The sequence below is a fragment of the Oncorhynchus masou genome, chromosome 4 (assembly GCF_036934945.1).
Source record: "Oncorhynchus masou masou isolate Uvic2021 chromosome 4, UVic_Omas_1.1, whole genome shotgun sequence".
Classification (NCBI taxonomy): domain Eukaryota; kingdom Metazoa; phylum Chordata; class Actinopteri; order Salmoniformes; family Salmonidae; genus Oncorhynchus; species Oncorhynchus masou.
In genome coordinates, this window is record NC_088215.1 from 1,036,144 (window position 1) to 1,052,257 (window position 16,114).

At 42.9% G+C, this 16,114-nt stretch overlaps 1 protein-coding gene across 4 annotated transcripts in view; it reads right to left on the reverse strand.

Annotated features, from left to right (window-relative positions):
• si:ch211-126j24.1 (phosphofurin acidic cluster sorting protein 2) overlaps positions 1 to 16,114 on the reverse strand; it is a 104,245-nt gene that overhangs the window by 41,667 nt on the left and 46,464 nt on the right. For all 4 annotated transcript variants that reach the window (XM_064947054.1, XM_064947041.1, XM_064947047.1 and 1 more), the window contains exons 3-8: positions 9,517 to 9,606; positions 9,071 to 9,196; positions 6,412 to 6,574; positions 4,830 to 4,921; positions 4,396 to 4,479; positions 2,310 to 2,369 (exon numbers count right to left, since the gene is read on the reverse strand). In XM_064947054.1, coding sequence (XP_064803126.1) covers positions 2,310 to 2,369; positions 4,396 to 4,479; positions 4,830 to 4,921; positions 6,412 to 6,574; positions 9,071 to 9,196; positions 9,517 to 9,606 — 615 coding nt within the window. The remainder of the gene's footprint in view (positions 1 to 2,309; positions 2,370 to 4,395; positions 4,480 to 4,829; positions 4,922 to 6,411; positions 6,575 to 9,070; positions 9,197 to 9,516; positions 9,607 to 16,114) is intronic.

Below are 16,114 nucleotides of genomic sequence, written 5' to 3' on the forward strand. Positions count from 1 at the left end.
ACCATGATGCTGCCACCACCATGGTTGACAGTGGGTATGGTGTGTTCAGGGTGATGGGCTGTGTTGCTTTTACGCCAAATATAACGTTTTGCATTGTTGCCAAAAAGTTCAATTTTGGTTTCATCTGACCAGAGCACCTTCTTCCACATGTTTGGTGTGTCTCCCAGGTGGCTTGTGGCAAACTTTAAACAACACTTTTTATGGATATCTTTAAGAAATGGCTTTCTTCTTACGACTGATTGTTGTCCTATGGACAGAGTCTCCCACCTCAGCTGTAGATCTCTGCAGTTCATCCAGAGTGATCATGGGCCTCTTGGCTGCATCTCTGATCAGTCTTCACCTTGTATGAGCTGAAAGTTTAGAGGGACAGCCAGGTCTTGGTAGATTTGCAGTGGTCTGATACTCCTTCCATTTCAATATTATCGCTTGCACAGTGCTCCTTGGGATGTTTAAATCTTGGGAAATCTTTTTGTATCCAAATCCGGCTTTAAACTTCTTCACAACAGTAGCTCGGACCTGCCTGGTGTGTTCCTTGTTCTTCATGATGCTCTCTGCGCTTTTAACGGACCTCTGAGACTATCACAGTGCAGGTGCATTTATACGGAGACTTGATTACACACAGGTGGATTGTATTTATCATCATTAGTCATTTAGGTCAACATTGGATCATTCAGAGATCCTCACTGAACTTCTGGAGAGAGTTTGCTGCACTGAAAGTAAAGGGGCTGAATAATTTTGCACGCCCAATTTTTCAGTTTTTGATTTGTTAAAAAAGTTTGAAATATCCAATAAATGTCGTTCCACTTCATGATTGTGTCCCACTTGTTCTTGATTCTTCTCAAAAAAATACAGTTTTATATTTTTATGTTTGAAGCCTGAAATGTGGCAAAAGGTCGCAAAGTTCAAGGGGGGCGAATACTTTCGCAAGGCACTGTATATACTGTACTCGATACCATGTACTGTATCTTGCCTATGCTGCTCTGCACCATCACTCATTCATATCTTTATGTACATATTCTTTATCCCCTTACACTGTGTATAAGAAATTAGTTTTGGAATTGTTAGTTAGATTACTTGTTGTTTATTACTGCATTGTCGGAACTAGAAGCACAAGCATTTCGCTACACTCCCATTAACATCTGCTAATCATGTGTATGTGACAAATAAAATTGTATTTGATTTTATTTGATTTGAACTCTTTGTTAAATGTTTCAGTGACTTCATTAGCTGTGGTTGCTGATGCATATATGGTTGAATCATCAGCATACATGGACACACATGCTTTGTTTAATGCCAGTGGCAGGTCATTGGTAAAATAGAAAAGAGTAGAGGGCCAAGAGAGCTGCCCTGCGGTACACCACACTTTACATGTTTAGCATTAGAGAAGCTTCCATTAAAGAAAACCCTATGAGTTCTATTAGATCGAGAGCTCTGAATCCACATTATGGCACATACATTTTTTCAACAACAGGTTATGGACAGTAATATCAAAGGCTGCACTGAAATCTAACAATACAGCTCCCACAATCGTCTTATTATCAATTTCTTTTCAACCAATCATCAGTCATTTGTGTCAGTGCAGTACATGTTGAGTGACCTTCTTTATAAGCAAACTGAAAGTCTGTTGTTAATTTGTTTAGAGAAATAGCATTGTATTTGGTCAAACACAATTTTTTCCAACAGTTTGCTAAGAGCTGGCAGCAAGCTTATAGGTCTGCTGTTAGAACCAGTAAAGGCAGCTTTACCCCTCTTGGGTAACGGAATTACTTTGGCTTCCCTGCAGGCCTGAGGACAAAGACTTTCTTCTAGGCAGATAAAAAATATGATAGAGTGGCTATAGAGTCAGCTACCATCCTCAGTAGCCTGCCATCTAAGTTGTCAATGCCAGGAGCTTTGTCATTATTGATCAGTGGGCCTAGCTAACGCACCTAAATCAATTAAATGGATCTGTAAACAGAAAGGGTCAAAGTCAATAACCTCCATATATTTGGGACGTCATTAACAGATCTAATGGTATATACTTTTTGAAAAAAGAGGCTACCTAGAACCAAGGGTTCTTCAGCTGTCCCAGCACTGTAGTAGGAGAAGCCTTTTTGGTTGGTATAACTTTTTCACAAAATGATTCTTTGAGGGTTCTTCGTTGGGTGAAAGTTCTACCTGTAAACAAGAAATGGTTCTCCAACAGGGACAATTGAAGAACACTTTATGAACCTTGTAGTATTCTACAAGCACTTAGAAGCAGTGGCAGATGAATCCACTGCAGCTTGTTATTCCTATAAAACAGAACAGTTGAAACATGCAATACTAACCTCATCCGTCACTTTGAATCTCTTCAACAGGGCCACAAACTTCTGTTTGAAATTGGGTTGCTGTAAAGGAGGTTGAGAGAGAGGGACAAATAGAGTGAGGGAGAGAAAGAAAGAGTTTGATGTCAACAAGACTACACAAAGAACTACATTTTTTATTAGGATCCCCATTAGCTGACGCCATGACGTAAGCTAATCTTTCAGAGACGTCAGTGTAACCAACAAAGCTGTTGAGAGCGCAATAAATCACAGTGAAGTTAACACAATATAGCTTGTGTCTAGTCTTCACGGCCAAATGTTATTACGCTCCGGTATTATCCCCTAGGTAAAGATCTAGGATAAGCTTCCCTTCCTCTAATCCTAACAATATTCATTCATTGGGAAAATGCAAAACAGAACCAAAATCAATGTCTAGGGACAATTTCACCCTACTCCTATTAATATTCTTATCTGAAGAGTGACAGCATCTCAAGGGTACTTGGCTACACCATTAAAAGTCAGTTAATGTTCACATGGCTTAGTGGCTTCGACCTCGGTGACCTTAAGTGACCGTGGCGTGTTGCATGATTCACCAAATGCACATTAGGTCATTGGAGAGAGCCAGACGTCTCATTATTAACAACACCAAGGATTATCGCTTGAAGCAAATACCCGGGCCCCGGGAAAAGAATTTGATAGTGTGCCGTTATTTGTGATTTAGGTTTGTGTGTGTGTGTTACCAGCTCCCATGTGCGGGTCTCAGTTTGTGCGTGTTGGTGCCTGCTTAATTTGTATCCTTAGTTGGTGTTTTAGTCTGCGTCATCTACACAGGGTTTTGGTCTAAAAGTGGATGTTGAACTCATTCCAGGACAACTCTCCTGTCACTACTGCTTAGCAAAGGATTTAGGATTTAGCAGACTGGAGACTTCTATGCCATCCCAGAAAAGAACAAGACTGAGGAGCAGACCTAACACAGACACACCTTAAAGAGATTACAGTCGGCTCTTGTTGACTGCACCCATTTGCACTGGCTTGGAACTTTCTAGACAGCACACACACTAAACCTGAGCACGCAGTTATCAGGAGCAAGGAATTGGGACCGAAAAACTTGATTGCATTTAAATGTAGTTTGTACTTACAGTGCCTTCAGAAAGTATTCATACCCCTTGACAATTCCACATTTTGTTGTGCTACAAATTGGGATTCAAATGAAATTAATGGTACTTTTTTATGATCTATACAAAATATTTGGCAATATCAAAGATACATTTTTTAAAGATGAATGAAAAATAAAACTCGAATATATATTGATTACCTAAGTTTTCAACCCCCGCGGTAAACACGTTATAATCACCTTTGACAGTGATTACAGCTGTGAGTGTTTCTGGGTAATTCTCTAAGAGCTTTGTACACATGGATTGTACAACATTTGCCTATTAATATTTTTTAAACACTTCAAGCTCTGTCAAGATGTTTGTTGATCATTGCTAGGCAGTCATTTTCAAGTCTTGCCATAGATTTTCAAGCCGATTTAAGTCAAAACCAGGCCACTCAGGAACCTTCAATGTCGTATTGGTAATTCCAGTGTATATTTGGCCTTGAGTTTTAGGTTGTCCTGCTGAAAGGTGAATTTGTCTCCCAGTGACTGATGGAAAGCAGACTGAAGCAGGTTTTCCTCTAAGATTTTGCTTGTGCTTTGCTTTTTTCCGTTTCCGCTCGTGGGCTACCCCTGCCAATAGAACTCTACTCCTTTGTGCTCCGGCTCTGCCTACAACAAAATCACAGACTCAATCTTGCAAAGTTAGATTTGTTTTGGCTTGTTGCATTGAAAAGGGGCTAATATAATGTTGATTCAATCGCAGAAAAAGCTTCAATCTATATAGCGCAAACGAATGGGGCGAACTCAGTGAAGTTCAAATCTCTGCGCAGAATGGCATTTCTTCTGAGTGGCAGGCCTGGAGGAGAAGCGCGGCCACTCAGGGCTCTATGTTGGGGCTATTCCCATTCTAGCACTAAAATAAACTAACAAGCTAGGTTTGATGTGTATTTGAATGAATTTATCCAACCACATTGTAAAGTTGTTGATATAGGGAGGCTCCCCCATCCTTACCCTTGTCATGGATGTTGTACGAATCATTTTCCTCCGGTTTTTCTTTGGCTTCCTTTGCACATCCTCATCCTCATCATACAGGTCCTTCAAAAGAGAGAGTTTTGTGTCATAGAGAGCAGTGTTTTACAACCCATGGGAATGTACCTTTTTGTTCCAGCCCAGCACTAACCCACCTGATCATCAAGATTATTGGAATCAGGTATGTTAATGCTGGGCTAGAACAATAAAGTGCAGGTCTGTGAGTTATAGATTGAGAAACACTAAGACAATGACATTTTGGTCTATAACTACAACTAGAACCCAGGAAAAATAGCATGCAGGGATTTACTGTATTGGTATACAGTGTGTATCTTGGGTTGTGCAAATATTCATTACAGATAATTCGAACTGGAGATCCATCCCAACGGCAAACTGTAAGATGTACTGTGTCTCACCACTGGTTGAACGGCATCGTCGCTAGCTTCCTGCTCCGAGGAGTAGCTGTCGTCGTCATCCTCTGAGTAGTTGTCCATATCCGGGGAGCGATCTGAGGTGAAAGACAGGAGCATAAGCTACATGTCAATTCTCCATTCACTCACTGTTAAACTTTGGAGAATTTAGCATGGATTTTAAGGGGCTAGTCCCATTGCTCCACTCGGAGGCTGTGAGCTAAAAAGAGGTCAAGTAAGTTCAAATGCCTCTAATGTCACTCCATACTTCCTCAAGGACGGGAAAATTGAATGAATAAGTGAGTTCAGTAAATGTTTTCAAGAGATTTCATATAGCTTGCCGGCCATCTGGCTAATATTTCATCCTTGACAGATGATTTCATTTTGGGGCGCAGGCTGTCAGTTTCAGAGGGAATTCCTTTACATTAGTGCATCTGACATCTGTATCGTTTACTGGGCATCCATTTTGGCTCTGGGAGCACGAGGATCCTAAGGGAACATCAGGTGCCAGGCTGTAAATGCCTTAAGAATCACTGAGATTAATATCCTCCATTTTCCCTCAGTAACATTAGCCCTAATGTACTTAAGCTGTCATGGTTAGAGCTACAGGCCCCGGTAGTAACAGTGGTCTGTGGACATTTACACGGGCTACTAGTGGGTCTGTGGACACAGGCAATTACACGGGCTACTAGTGGGTCTGTGGTGGGCTTAACGCACTTCAGTATATAGACTTTTAAGTAGTGAATGTATAGACATCTATAGAGTGACACAAGGATGACTGAAACATTGAGACATCGAAAGGCTACACAAAATACCTTTCTTTCAAAATCATTTCTTTTTTTAGAAAAGTTAACCTCAGCCATTCTGTGTCATGCCCTTTGTGAAAACGAGTTGTCAATATAGAAACAAATGTCTATTAAAACGTGCAATTGCCTGGGCCTCCTGAGTGGCGCAGCGGTCTAAGGCACTGCATCGCAGTGCTAGAGGCGTCACTACAAACCTGGGTTCGACCCAGCGTCATCCGGGTTAGGGGAGGGTTTGGCCGGGGGGGCTTTACTTGGCTCATTTATGCTCTAGCGACTCCTTATGGCGGGCCGGGCGCCTGAATGGTGTTTCCGCCAACAAATTGGTGTGGCTGGCTTTCTGGTTAAGCAGGCGGGTGTTAACAAGCGCGGTTTGGCGTGTCATGTTTCAGAGGACGCATGACTCCATCTTTGCCTCCCGAGCCCGTTGAGGAGTTGCAGAGATGAGACAAGATTGAAATTGGGGAGAAAAGTGTGGTGGGGGGGATAAATGCAGAGGAAATGGTTTCACTCACGCGACTGTCAGGCTAAGTGCAATGTAAATATGCACTTTTTATACAATTAAAAGCCCTGCGATAGTCCAGGGGGTGTACTTGTACATCAAGCTTACTCATGCTACAAAAACAAGAGATAGCCAGAACGGCCCTTAGGGCAGGAGACTCGGACAAGGATACTTTATGCAATTAAATAACATTATGGCAAAAACAACTGTTTTCGGGATGAATAGCTTTCGTCAGCATGCGAGCCAAACACTTGATAACAGGCACTGGTTTCAAGGTCCCCACCTAAGGCTTTGGCCTTGGTCCCTGGCTGCCCGCTGCCGTCCTCATGGTCAATGGGCTGACTGGACAGGGAATACACGCTGAGCTCGGCCGCACGCACCGGCACCTCCTTCACGTTGCTATGGAGACCCAGGATCTGGGCTCCATCTGTCGGATGCTGCATCACCTAAACCCAAGTCAGGACAGAGAAGTGTGTGAGCGACATACAAGTGTTGTTGTGTTCATTGAAACAGAACAATGAGTACCTGAGTAAAATACATGAGCTAATGCAGGCACACACACACACACACACACACACACACACACACACAAGCCCATGCAGGCACACACACACACACACACACATTCATAAATTTGCAAACACACACACCTTCAACAGATGCACACAGTTTTTCTTAGAAACGGGGAAGCTTAATTTTCCTCCCCATGTTTTCTTCCCCATGTCTCACCAAATCAGATTTGTGCCTCTCACCTTGACAGAAACCCCATCACAGCGACGCCTCTACTCCCACCACCCTGCACTTCTCTACGTTTGCTCTAAGCTCTAGGCTGTGTACCAAATCGCATACGGTGCCATTTGAGAGGCAGCCCTAGAGTTTCATTAACCATCAATCACTGGGGCAGGTTGCATCGAAAATGAAAGCCCCAAATGTTCTCCAATCACTGCTGTCATTCAAACACAAGACAAAGCCTGACGGCACTTTGTTCACACAGTCACATCTCTCCGGAGTATGACATGTTCTCTGTCATTCTCCCCGACATGCTGTATTATTCAGCCGTTTGTGGAGGCGAAATTGTGAAACTAATTGCGAGTGTATTGCGGATGGAGACCTGAGGAAATGTAGCTATGGTAGTCCTGTAATGTGATTGAAGGAATGGGGAAGCATGCCTACATCCGGGGGCATGGTTTAATGTTGGCTGTTTGGAATAGTTCATGGATGTGCATATATATATATATATGCACATATATATATATATGCACATATGTGTGTGTGTGTGTGTGTGTGTGTATATGTATGTATGTATGTATGTATGTGTGTATGTGTGTATATATATATATATATATATATATATATATATATATATATATATACACATACACATGCATACACACATACATACATACATACATACATTGGCTTGTGTTCATTTCAAATAGTGGGTTTCTGTTTATCGCTTCTGTTCACTTTATGCATTCGGTTACCGTTCCTTGTTACGACCAGTTAATTAGCTCCTTCTTGCTTTGGCAACTTTGAACATAGCACAGACCTTGCTAAAAATTGATTCTGAATTGGAACTGGCAGAGCAGCCTGATCTCATAGACTAGACATAACACAATATACGTAAATCAAATTAGTATGATGTGTTGCATTTGGTATGGTTACATAAGACAGAAGGTTACTTAACGCAACTTACTACTTACTACTTTTAAGCTACTATGCAACTACTTAGCATGTTAGCTAACCCTTCCCCTAACCCTTTAACTTAACTCCTAACCAATCTCCTAACCTAACCTTAACCCTAATCCCTAGCCTAGCTATGATTTACATTAGCATTAGCCACCTAGCCAATGTTAACCACAACAAATTGGAATTTGTAACATATATGTATTGAAAATTCTAAACATACTATACGAATAGCAATTAGTAACATATCAAAAAAATTGCAGTGTAATATATCATGTGAAATGGATGATGGACATCCACAAAGTAATACATATTACACGAAAAACATATACTAAATGGAGTGTTTTGGATTTACAAACAGAATAATATGAAATGCTCAGAGACCAGGATAAGTGGAGTTAATATGAAATGCTCTGAGACCAGATTAGATGGAGTTGTCTATGCCTCCTGCAAACCAATAAAGGTCGGCTATGTGTTGAGGTATGAGTGTGTATTGGGGTATGTGTTGAGGTATGGGCCCTGCCAGAGTGCGAATTACACCTGTTTTGAGTGCACGCGCCTAACAATAAAGACATCATTTAAACTGTAAAATGAATTACCTTTTAATGTGGCATAAACACAACCAGTCATGATATTTTCATCCGATTGTCAAACAAATCTCTTCAAAAAGTAGGCATATTCGTCCACTCCAAAATAATTCCAAAACACCAAAAAAGTGTGCCTAATGAGATTCTGCGAATGCTGACAAATTGAACTTTTTTGTAGCCTGAAAAGTCGGGACACCTTAAATGCATTGGAACGAAATTGAGCAAATTTAGCTTTTTTTGTAACTTGAAAAGTCGGGACACCTTAAATGCATTGGAATGAAGGCTATTTTTTATCAAGGACGTATGGCAAACAAATGGAACATTTTTGGAAGTACAAAAGGAAAATCTATGCGAAAAGGAGCTCATCTGAAGCCGAAATTCAGCACTACTGAATGGACAGCGCCGCCACATGGAAATACATGGTTTAAACCATGACAAAGAGGTGGGGGTGTTTGTTTCATAGGAAGATTTTATTTTCATATTTACCACTGTAAAGCATATTTACCACTGCATTTTAAATTAATAGGAGAATGGTTAAATTAGCATTTTTTGGAAACGCCTAAAAGTTTGACTTTCGTTGCATTTAGGGGAGCTAACGTCTCATTCAGGGGGTGCTGATGCCGTTATGATTTTAAAATATTGTCACAAATATTAAGCTGTTGTCTTTACCTCTGCCATATTGATGACGCCCACAGCTAAGGTCTTATACCCCAGGATGGTGCGGTTTTTATATCGCTTCCTCCTCTGCAGCATGATCTGCAATCGGTTGGCGTCCCTTTTGAGGAAGTGGGGATACTAGGGGGGACAGAAAAGGGCATTACAGGAGGTTACATCACACCTCACATCATGCTTGTAACCATGACAACTTTTTTCTTCAGACAGTCATTTCTTTGATGCCTTCAGACCCGCCACCTCAGATGGGCTTTGAACGCCAAAATGAGGTGTGGGAAATACACTAGAACTAAAAAAGGGGGTATGATGTTTACATAGGCACTACCATTACTTTAGCAAAAAGCGCTGTACATCAACCGTTGGCTATTGAAAACATGAATTTCAGTCACGTGACAGATCACTCTTTGATACTATGATATAATAGTTTTGAAAGCTGTGTTAACCTGGAGTGAGAAGGTCAGCTCAAGGTCAGTCTCCATCAGTCCATCTGGAGGAAGGACATACTCGTTGGACCTCAAGATGCGCTTGGAGCCCTGTGGAGGAAAATGTAAAGAGAGGCAGAGAGAGAGTTAGGGATGTAACGGTGACTGAAACAAAGACATTTGGTGGTAAAACTTTGACTTTGCAATGCTCCTTCCCCTGAGAAACGTGTATGGAAACTCAATTCTAAAACTCACACATCCCTGTGTCAAAGAAGGAGCATTTGCCAATGATGCCTAGGGCTTAGGGGTTGTTTCTGGACAGGGTCTTGGAGTTGCATGTTACCTCAGTAACCTACTGATCCAGCCAATTTAAAGGAAGACTCAGCATTATGATGTAGATACAGAAAGCAAACAACATAATGGATCAATTTCCGCAACAACTTAGAGCACTGAAGCACAAGGCATTTCTTTGGTGCCCTCGCTGTCACGCTGTGAACAGTGTGATGCAAACACGTGCACAGATACTGTGTGTGACCGTGAGAGAGCATCTCGCTCATTTCAATATATCTGGTGCTGCTGTTGGCAATGTCATTTCTTTCCGAGCATGCTCTATCATCTCACCCAATACAAGCTTGCTTTCATCGTGTATCAGTGGCCGTGTCTGAATACCCATACTTGAATCCTAAAAAAGTACATTTTATGGTATGTGACATTTCGAAAATCAAGAATACTTTAAATGCCTGGATGTTATACTAATTCTGGTTTTGACAACAGCTGATCAATTAGATATGGGGATGCGCTACCAAAATCAATGAATATATGAAGAACGCCAAGAGTGTGCAAAAGCTGTCATCAAGGTGGCTATTTGAAGAATATCAAATAAAATATATTTTAATTTGTTTAACATTTTGTGTTGGTTACTACATGATTCCACATGTGTTATTTCATAGTTTTGATGTCTTCACTATTATTCTACAATGTAGAAAATAGTAAAAATATAGAAAAACCCTTGAATGACTGGTGTTCTGAAGAGAAAGAAAATGAAGATGTGTAATTTCTGTTAATTTAATGAGATTGTGTTAGATTACATTTTTCCCATGCATCTTTTTTAAATGTAATTTATTTAGTTAATTTTCTCTTCTCTTTATTTTTTACTGAAACCTATTTTAGTGAACACTCGTCTTTCATTTAACTTTTATTCTGTCCCAAGATGCACAGAAATACAAAACAATACATCACAAAAAGACAAAAACAGGGTGTCTTTCACAAAACATTTAGCTAGTATCTTAATATTGGTAATTTCATATCGATTATACATGCAAAAATACTACATTATACAATTTATGTGCAATTTATGCAATTTATGTGCAAATCCTTTGATATCCTGCAATAACTGGCTATTGAAACTGTTTTTTATGGGAATTCACTACAAAGCTTTCTTTATTGCTTGGTTTAGATATGGGGTTGCGCTACTGAAATCAATGAATATCGGGAAACAACACGATCGCGCATGACGCAAAATATAACATTTTATGGTATGTGCATTTTCGGACTCTGACATTGCTCGTTCTGATATTTCTTAATTTCTTTCTTTTTTACTTTTTGGATTATGTGTGTATTGTTTTGTTTTGCAAAGTATTACTGCACTGTTGAAGCTAGAAACACAAGCATTTGGCAGCACCTGCAATAACATTTGCAAGTCTGTACGGGACCAAGAAGCTTTGATTTGATTAAGCAGTAGATTTATGTATTTTGTATATATTTTATTTATAGATATTCATTTATTATCATTTTGTACCATTTTTGAGGATGTCCTTTTCATAAACCCAAAGTGGATTTCTGTTCTCATTTAAAAAAGTGTTTCTTGTTTGAAATAATAAAAAAAATAAAAAAATCAGTACATCTACTGTCATACTTTCAACATTTCAACCAAGATCTCAGCGATCACTGCCTCATTGCCTGCATCCGTAATGGGTCAGGGGTCAAACGACCTCCACTCATCACTGTCAAACGCTCCCTGAAACAATTCAGCGAGCAGGCCTTTCTAATCGACCTGGCCAGGGTATCCTGGAAGGATATTGATCTCATCCCGTCAGTAGAGGATGCCTGGTTATTTAAAAAAAATGCTTTCCTCAACATCTTAAATAAGCATGCCCCATTCAAGAAATGTATAACCAGGAACAGATATAGCCCTTGGTTCTTAACCAACACAAAAACATCCTATGGCGTTCTGCATTAACATCGAACAGCCCCCGTGATATGCAACTTTTCAGGGAAGCTAGCAAACCAATATACACAGGCAGTTAGAAAAGCCAAGGCTAGCTTTTTCAAGCAGAAATTTGCATCCTGCAACACTAACTCAAAAGTGTTCTGGGACACTGTAAAGTCCATGGAGAATAAGAACACCTCCTCCCAGCTGCCCACTGCACTGAGGATAGAAAACAGTCACCACTGATAAATCCACTATAATTGAATTTCAATAAGCATTTTTCTATGGCTGGCCATGCTTTCCACCTGGCTACCCCACCCTGGTCAACAGCACTGCACCCCGCACAGCAACTTACCCAAGCCTTCCCCATTTCTCCTTCTCCCAAATCCAGTCAGCTGATGTTCTGAAAGAGCTTCAAAATCTGGACTCCTACAAATCAGCTGGGCTAGACAATTTGGACCCTATCTTTCTAAAATTATCTGCCAGAATTGTTGCCACCCATATTACTAGCCTGTTCTTTCGTGTCGTCTGAGATTCCCAAAGATTGGAAAGCAGCTTCGGTCCTTCCCTTCAAAGGGGGGGACACTCTTGACCAAAACTCCTACAGACCTATATCTATCCTACCCTGACTTTCTAAGGTCTTTGAAAGCCAAGTCAACAAACAGATTACCGACCATTTCAAATCCCACCATACCTTCTCTGCTATGCAATCTGGTTTCAGAGCTGGTCGTGGGTGCAACTCAGCCCCGCTCAAGGTCCTAAACGCTATCTTAACCGCCATCGATAAGAAACAATACTGTGCAGACGTATTCATTGACCTGGCCAAGGCTTTCGACTCTGTCAATCACCACATCCTCATCGGCAGACTCGATAGCCTTGGTTTCTCAAATGATTGCCTAGCCTGGTTCACCAACTATTTCTCTGATAGAGTTCAGAGTGTCAAATCGGAGGGCCTGTTGTCCGGGCCTCTGGCAGTCTCTATGGGGGTACCACAGGGTTCAATTCTTGGGCCGACTCTCTTCTCTGTATACATCAATGATGTCGCTCTTGCTGCTGGTGAGTCTCTGATCCACCTCTACGCAGACGACACCATTCTGTATACTTCTGGCCCTTCTTTGGACACTGTGTTAACAACCCTCCAGGCGAGCTTCAATTTCATGCAACTCTCATTCCGTGGCCTCCAATTGCTCTTAAATACAAGTAAAACTAAATGCATGCTCTTCAACCGATCGCAGCATGCACCTGCCCACCTGTCCAACATCACTACTCACTACATATGGTTAGACTGTAAACTCTCCTTCCAGACTCACATCAAGCATCTCCAATCCAAAGTTAAATCTAGAATTAGCTTCCTATTTTGCAACAAAGCATCCTTCACTCATGCTGCACTGGCATCGGCATGGTGGTGACCAAGTAAAGAGAATGCCACCAAATCGCTTGTTCACAGCCTGTGTCGGCAGTTTTGTTGAGCAGGCGTTTCAATGCCATGACAGAGTGTATCACATCTGCTGCAGGCACAGTTGATGAGCTTATTTTTTGAGTCAGTTGTTCGACTGGAGCAGGCAAGTGTTTCAAACATCTTCTCAAATACCATTGAAATGGCAGCAGCGGTATGACAACCAGCATATTCATGAGCATGTAATATGACTTTCCTCAGTACGAAATCCTCGACGACCCACTGTGCTGTCAGACTCAGCATGCTCATGGGGCTGATATCGCTGGTCCACATGTCAGTTGTGAAGCTAATTGCAGTGACGCCATCACTGTGTCACTGCAGTAGGGCAACATCTGAAAAATAGCGCACTTGGTAGTGTGTACTGGTGTTAGACCAGTCAGCAAAAGCCAACATCACCCACGACAGAGAACGGTTTATTGTCAGGGTCAATTAATTAAATTATCTAGCCGTTAACGTCTTTGGGATATGGGGCGTTATTCTGACGTCTGGATGAAAAGTGTGCCCAAAGTAAACTGTCTTCTACTCAGGCCTAGAAGCTAGGATATGCATATAATTGGTAGATTTGGATAGAAAACACTCTAAAGATTCTAAAACTGTTAAAATAATGTCTGAGTATAACAGAACTTATTTGGCAGGCGAAACCCCGATAACAAACCATCCAGGACTTTTTTTGTTTTAGCTCACTGTGTTTTCAATTAGTTTTCTATGGGAATCTAGATTTCTGAGGCATCTGGTTGCAGTTCCTATGGCTTCCACTAGATGTCAACAGTCTTTAGAACTTGGTTGATGTTTTTCTTTTGAGTAATGAAGAAGTAGCCCTTTCCTTTCTGTGTGTCGAGCCAAGGGGACTGTTTTGTTTGGGGCGCGCGACCTGGAGCTCGCTCCACTTTCATTTTATCCGCAATTGAACACAGTTTATTTCGTCTTAAATTTGATAGGTATTTTAAAACGTAAATAATCTAAAATTGGATTAGGAAAGTTGTTTGAAATGTTTGGACCAAGTTTACAGGTAACTTATTAGATCATTTGTCGTCATGTTGGGCGAATATAACGGCGGAATTAATCGAAAAAAAAGGACTATTTGTGCTGTCCTTGGTGCGGTGGAGGAGTCAAACGCAGAGAACAGGTAATATCGTACGTGAATCTATTTATTCCAATGACAGCGGAGACATGGACATGCCAACACTAGGGCGTATGAAACCACCCATCCAAAATACACAGGACTAAAACTGTCCGGAAAATAATGTGATAACACTTATACACCAACACCAAAATAACAGAGAACAAGCCCGCACAAATACCCAGCGGGCCTCGTGCCCTTAAATAGCCTACAAACAACACTAACTCAAAACAGGTGTACCCAATTAAACCCAATAAACAGAAACTGAATCGATGGCAGCTAATAGGCCGGCGACGACGTCCGCCGAGCGCCGCCCGAACAGGAAGAGGCACCATCTTCGGCGAGATTCGTGACAGTACCCCCCCTGACGCGCGGCTCCCGCAGTGCTCCGACCCCGGCCTCGAGGACGACCCGGGGGACGAGGCGCGGGGCGATCCAGGTGGAGGCGGTGGAAATCCCTCAAGGGGGAAGGATCTAAAAGGTCCCTCCCCGGTACCCAGCACCTCTCCTCCGGACCGTACCCCTCCCAGTCCACGAGGTACTGCAGGCCCCTCACCCGGCGTCTCGAGTCCAGAATAGCTCGTACTGTGTACGCCGGGGACCCCTCGATGTCCAGAGGGGGTGGAGGGACCTCCGGTACCTCACCGTCTTGTAGGGGACCAGCTACCACCGGCCTGAGGAGAGACACATGAAACGAGGGGTTAATGCGATAGTAAGAGGAAAGTTGCAATCTATAACACACCTCGTTTATCCTCCTCAGGACTTTAAATGGCCCCACACACTGCGGCCCCAGCTTCCGGCAGGGCAGGCGGAGGGGCAGGTTTCGGGTCGAGAGCCAGACCCTGTCCCTGGTGCGAACACCGGGGCCTCACTGGGGTGGCGGTCAGCGTTTCTTTTCTGCCGTTTACTGGCCTGCCTGAAAGAATCCTGGACTGCCCGCCAGGTCTCTCTAGAGCGCTGTACCCACTCCTCCACCGCAGGAGCTTCGGTCTGACTCTGATGCCACGGAGCCAGGACCGGCTGGTAGCCCAGTACGCATTCGAATGGCGACATGTTCGTGGATGAATGACGAAGTGAGTTCTGGGCCAACTCTGCCCACGGGACGTACCTCGCCCATTCTCCTGGCCGGTCCTGGTAATACGACCTCAGAAACCTACCCACTTCCTGTTTTACTCTCTCCACCTGCCCATTACTTCCGGGGTGATAACCAGAGGTAAGGCTGACCGAGACCCCCAGACGCTGCATAAACGCTTTCCAAACCCGGGATGTGAACTGGGGACCCCGATCAGATACGATGTCCTCTGGAACCCGTAGTGCCGGAAGACTTGGGTAAATAGAGCCTCTGCAGTCTGTAGGCCCGTAGGGAGACCAGGCAATGGGAGGAGATGGCAGGACTTAGAGAACCGATCCACAATGACCAGAACGGTAGTGTTCCCCTGAGATGGGGGAAGATCAGTAAGGAAATCTACAGAGAGATGGGACCATGGCCGTTGTGGAACCGAGAGGGGTTGTAACTTCCCTCTAGGCAGATGCCTAGGAGCCATACTCTGAGCGCATACCGAACAGGAAGAGACATAGAGCTTCACATCCTTAACTAAGGTGGGCCACCAGTATTTCCCCCTAAGACCCCGCACTGTCCTATCAATCCCCGAATGACCCGAAGACAGTAGTGTGTGAGCCCACCGAATCAATTTATCACGGACACCAAGCGGCACGTACCTACGACCAGTCGGACACTGTGTAGGCGCAGGTTCAACCCTCAACGCCCGCCCGATGTCCACGTCCACCTCCCATACCACCGGGGCCACCAGCCGAGAGGCTGGAAGGATGGGAG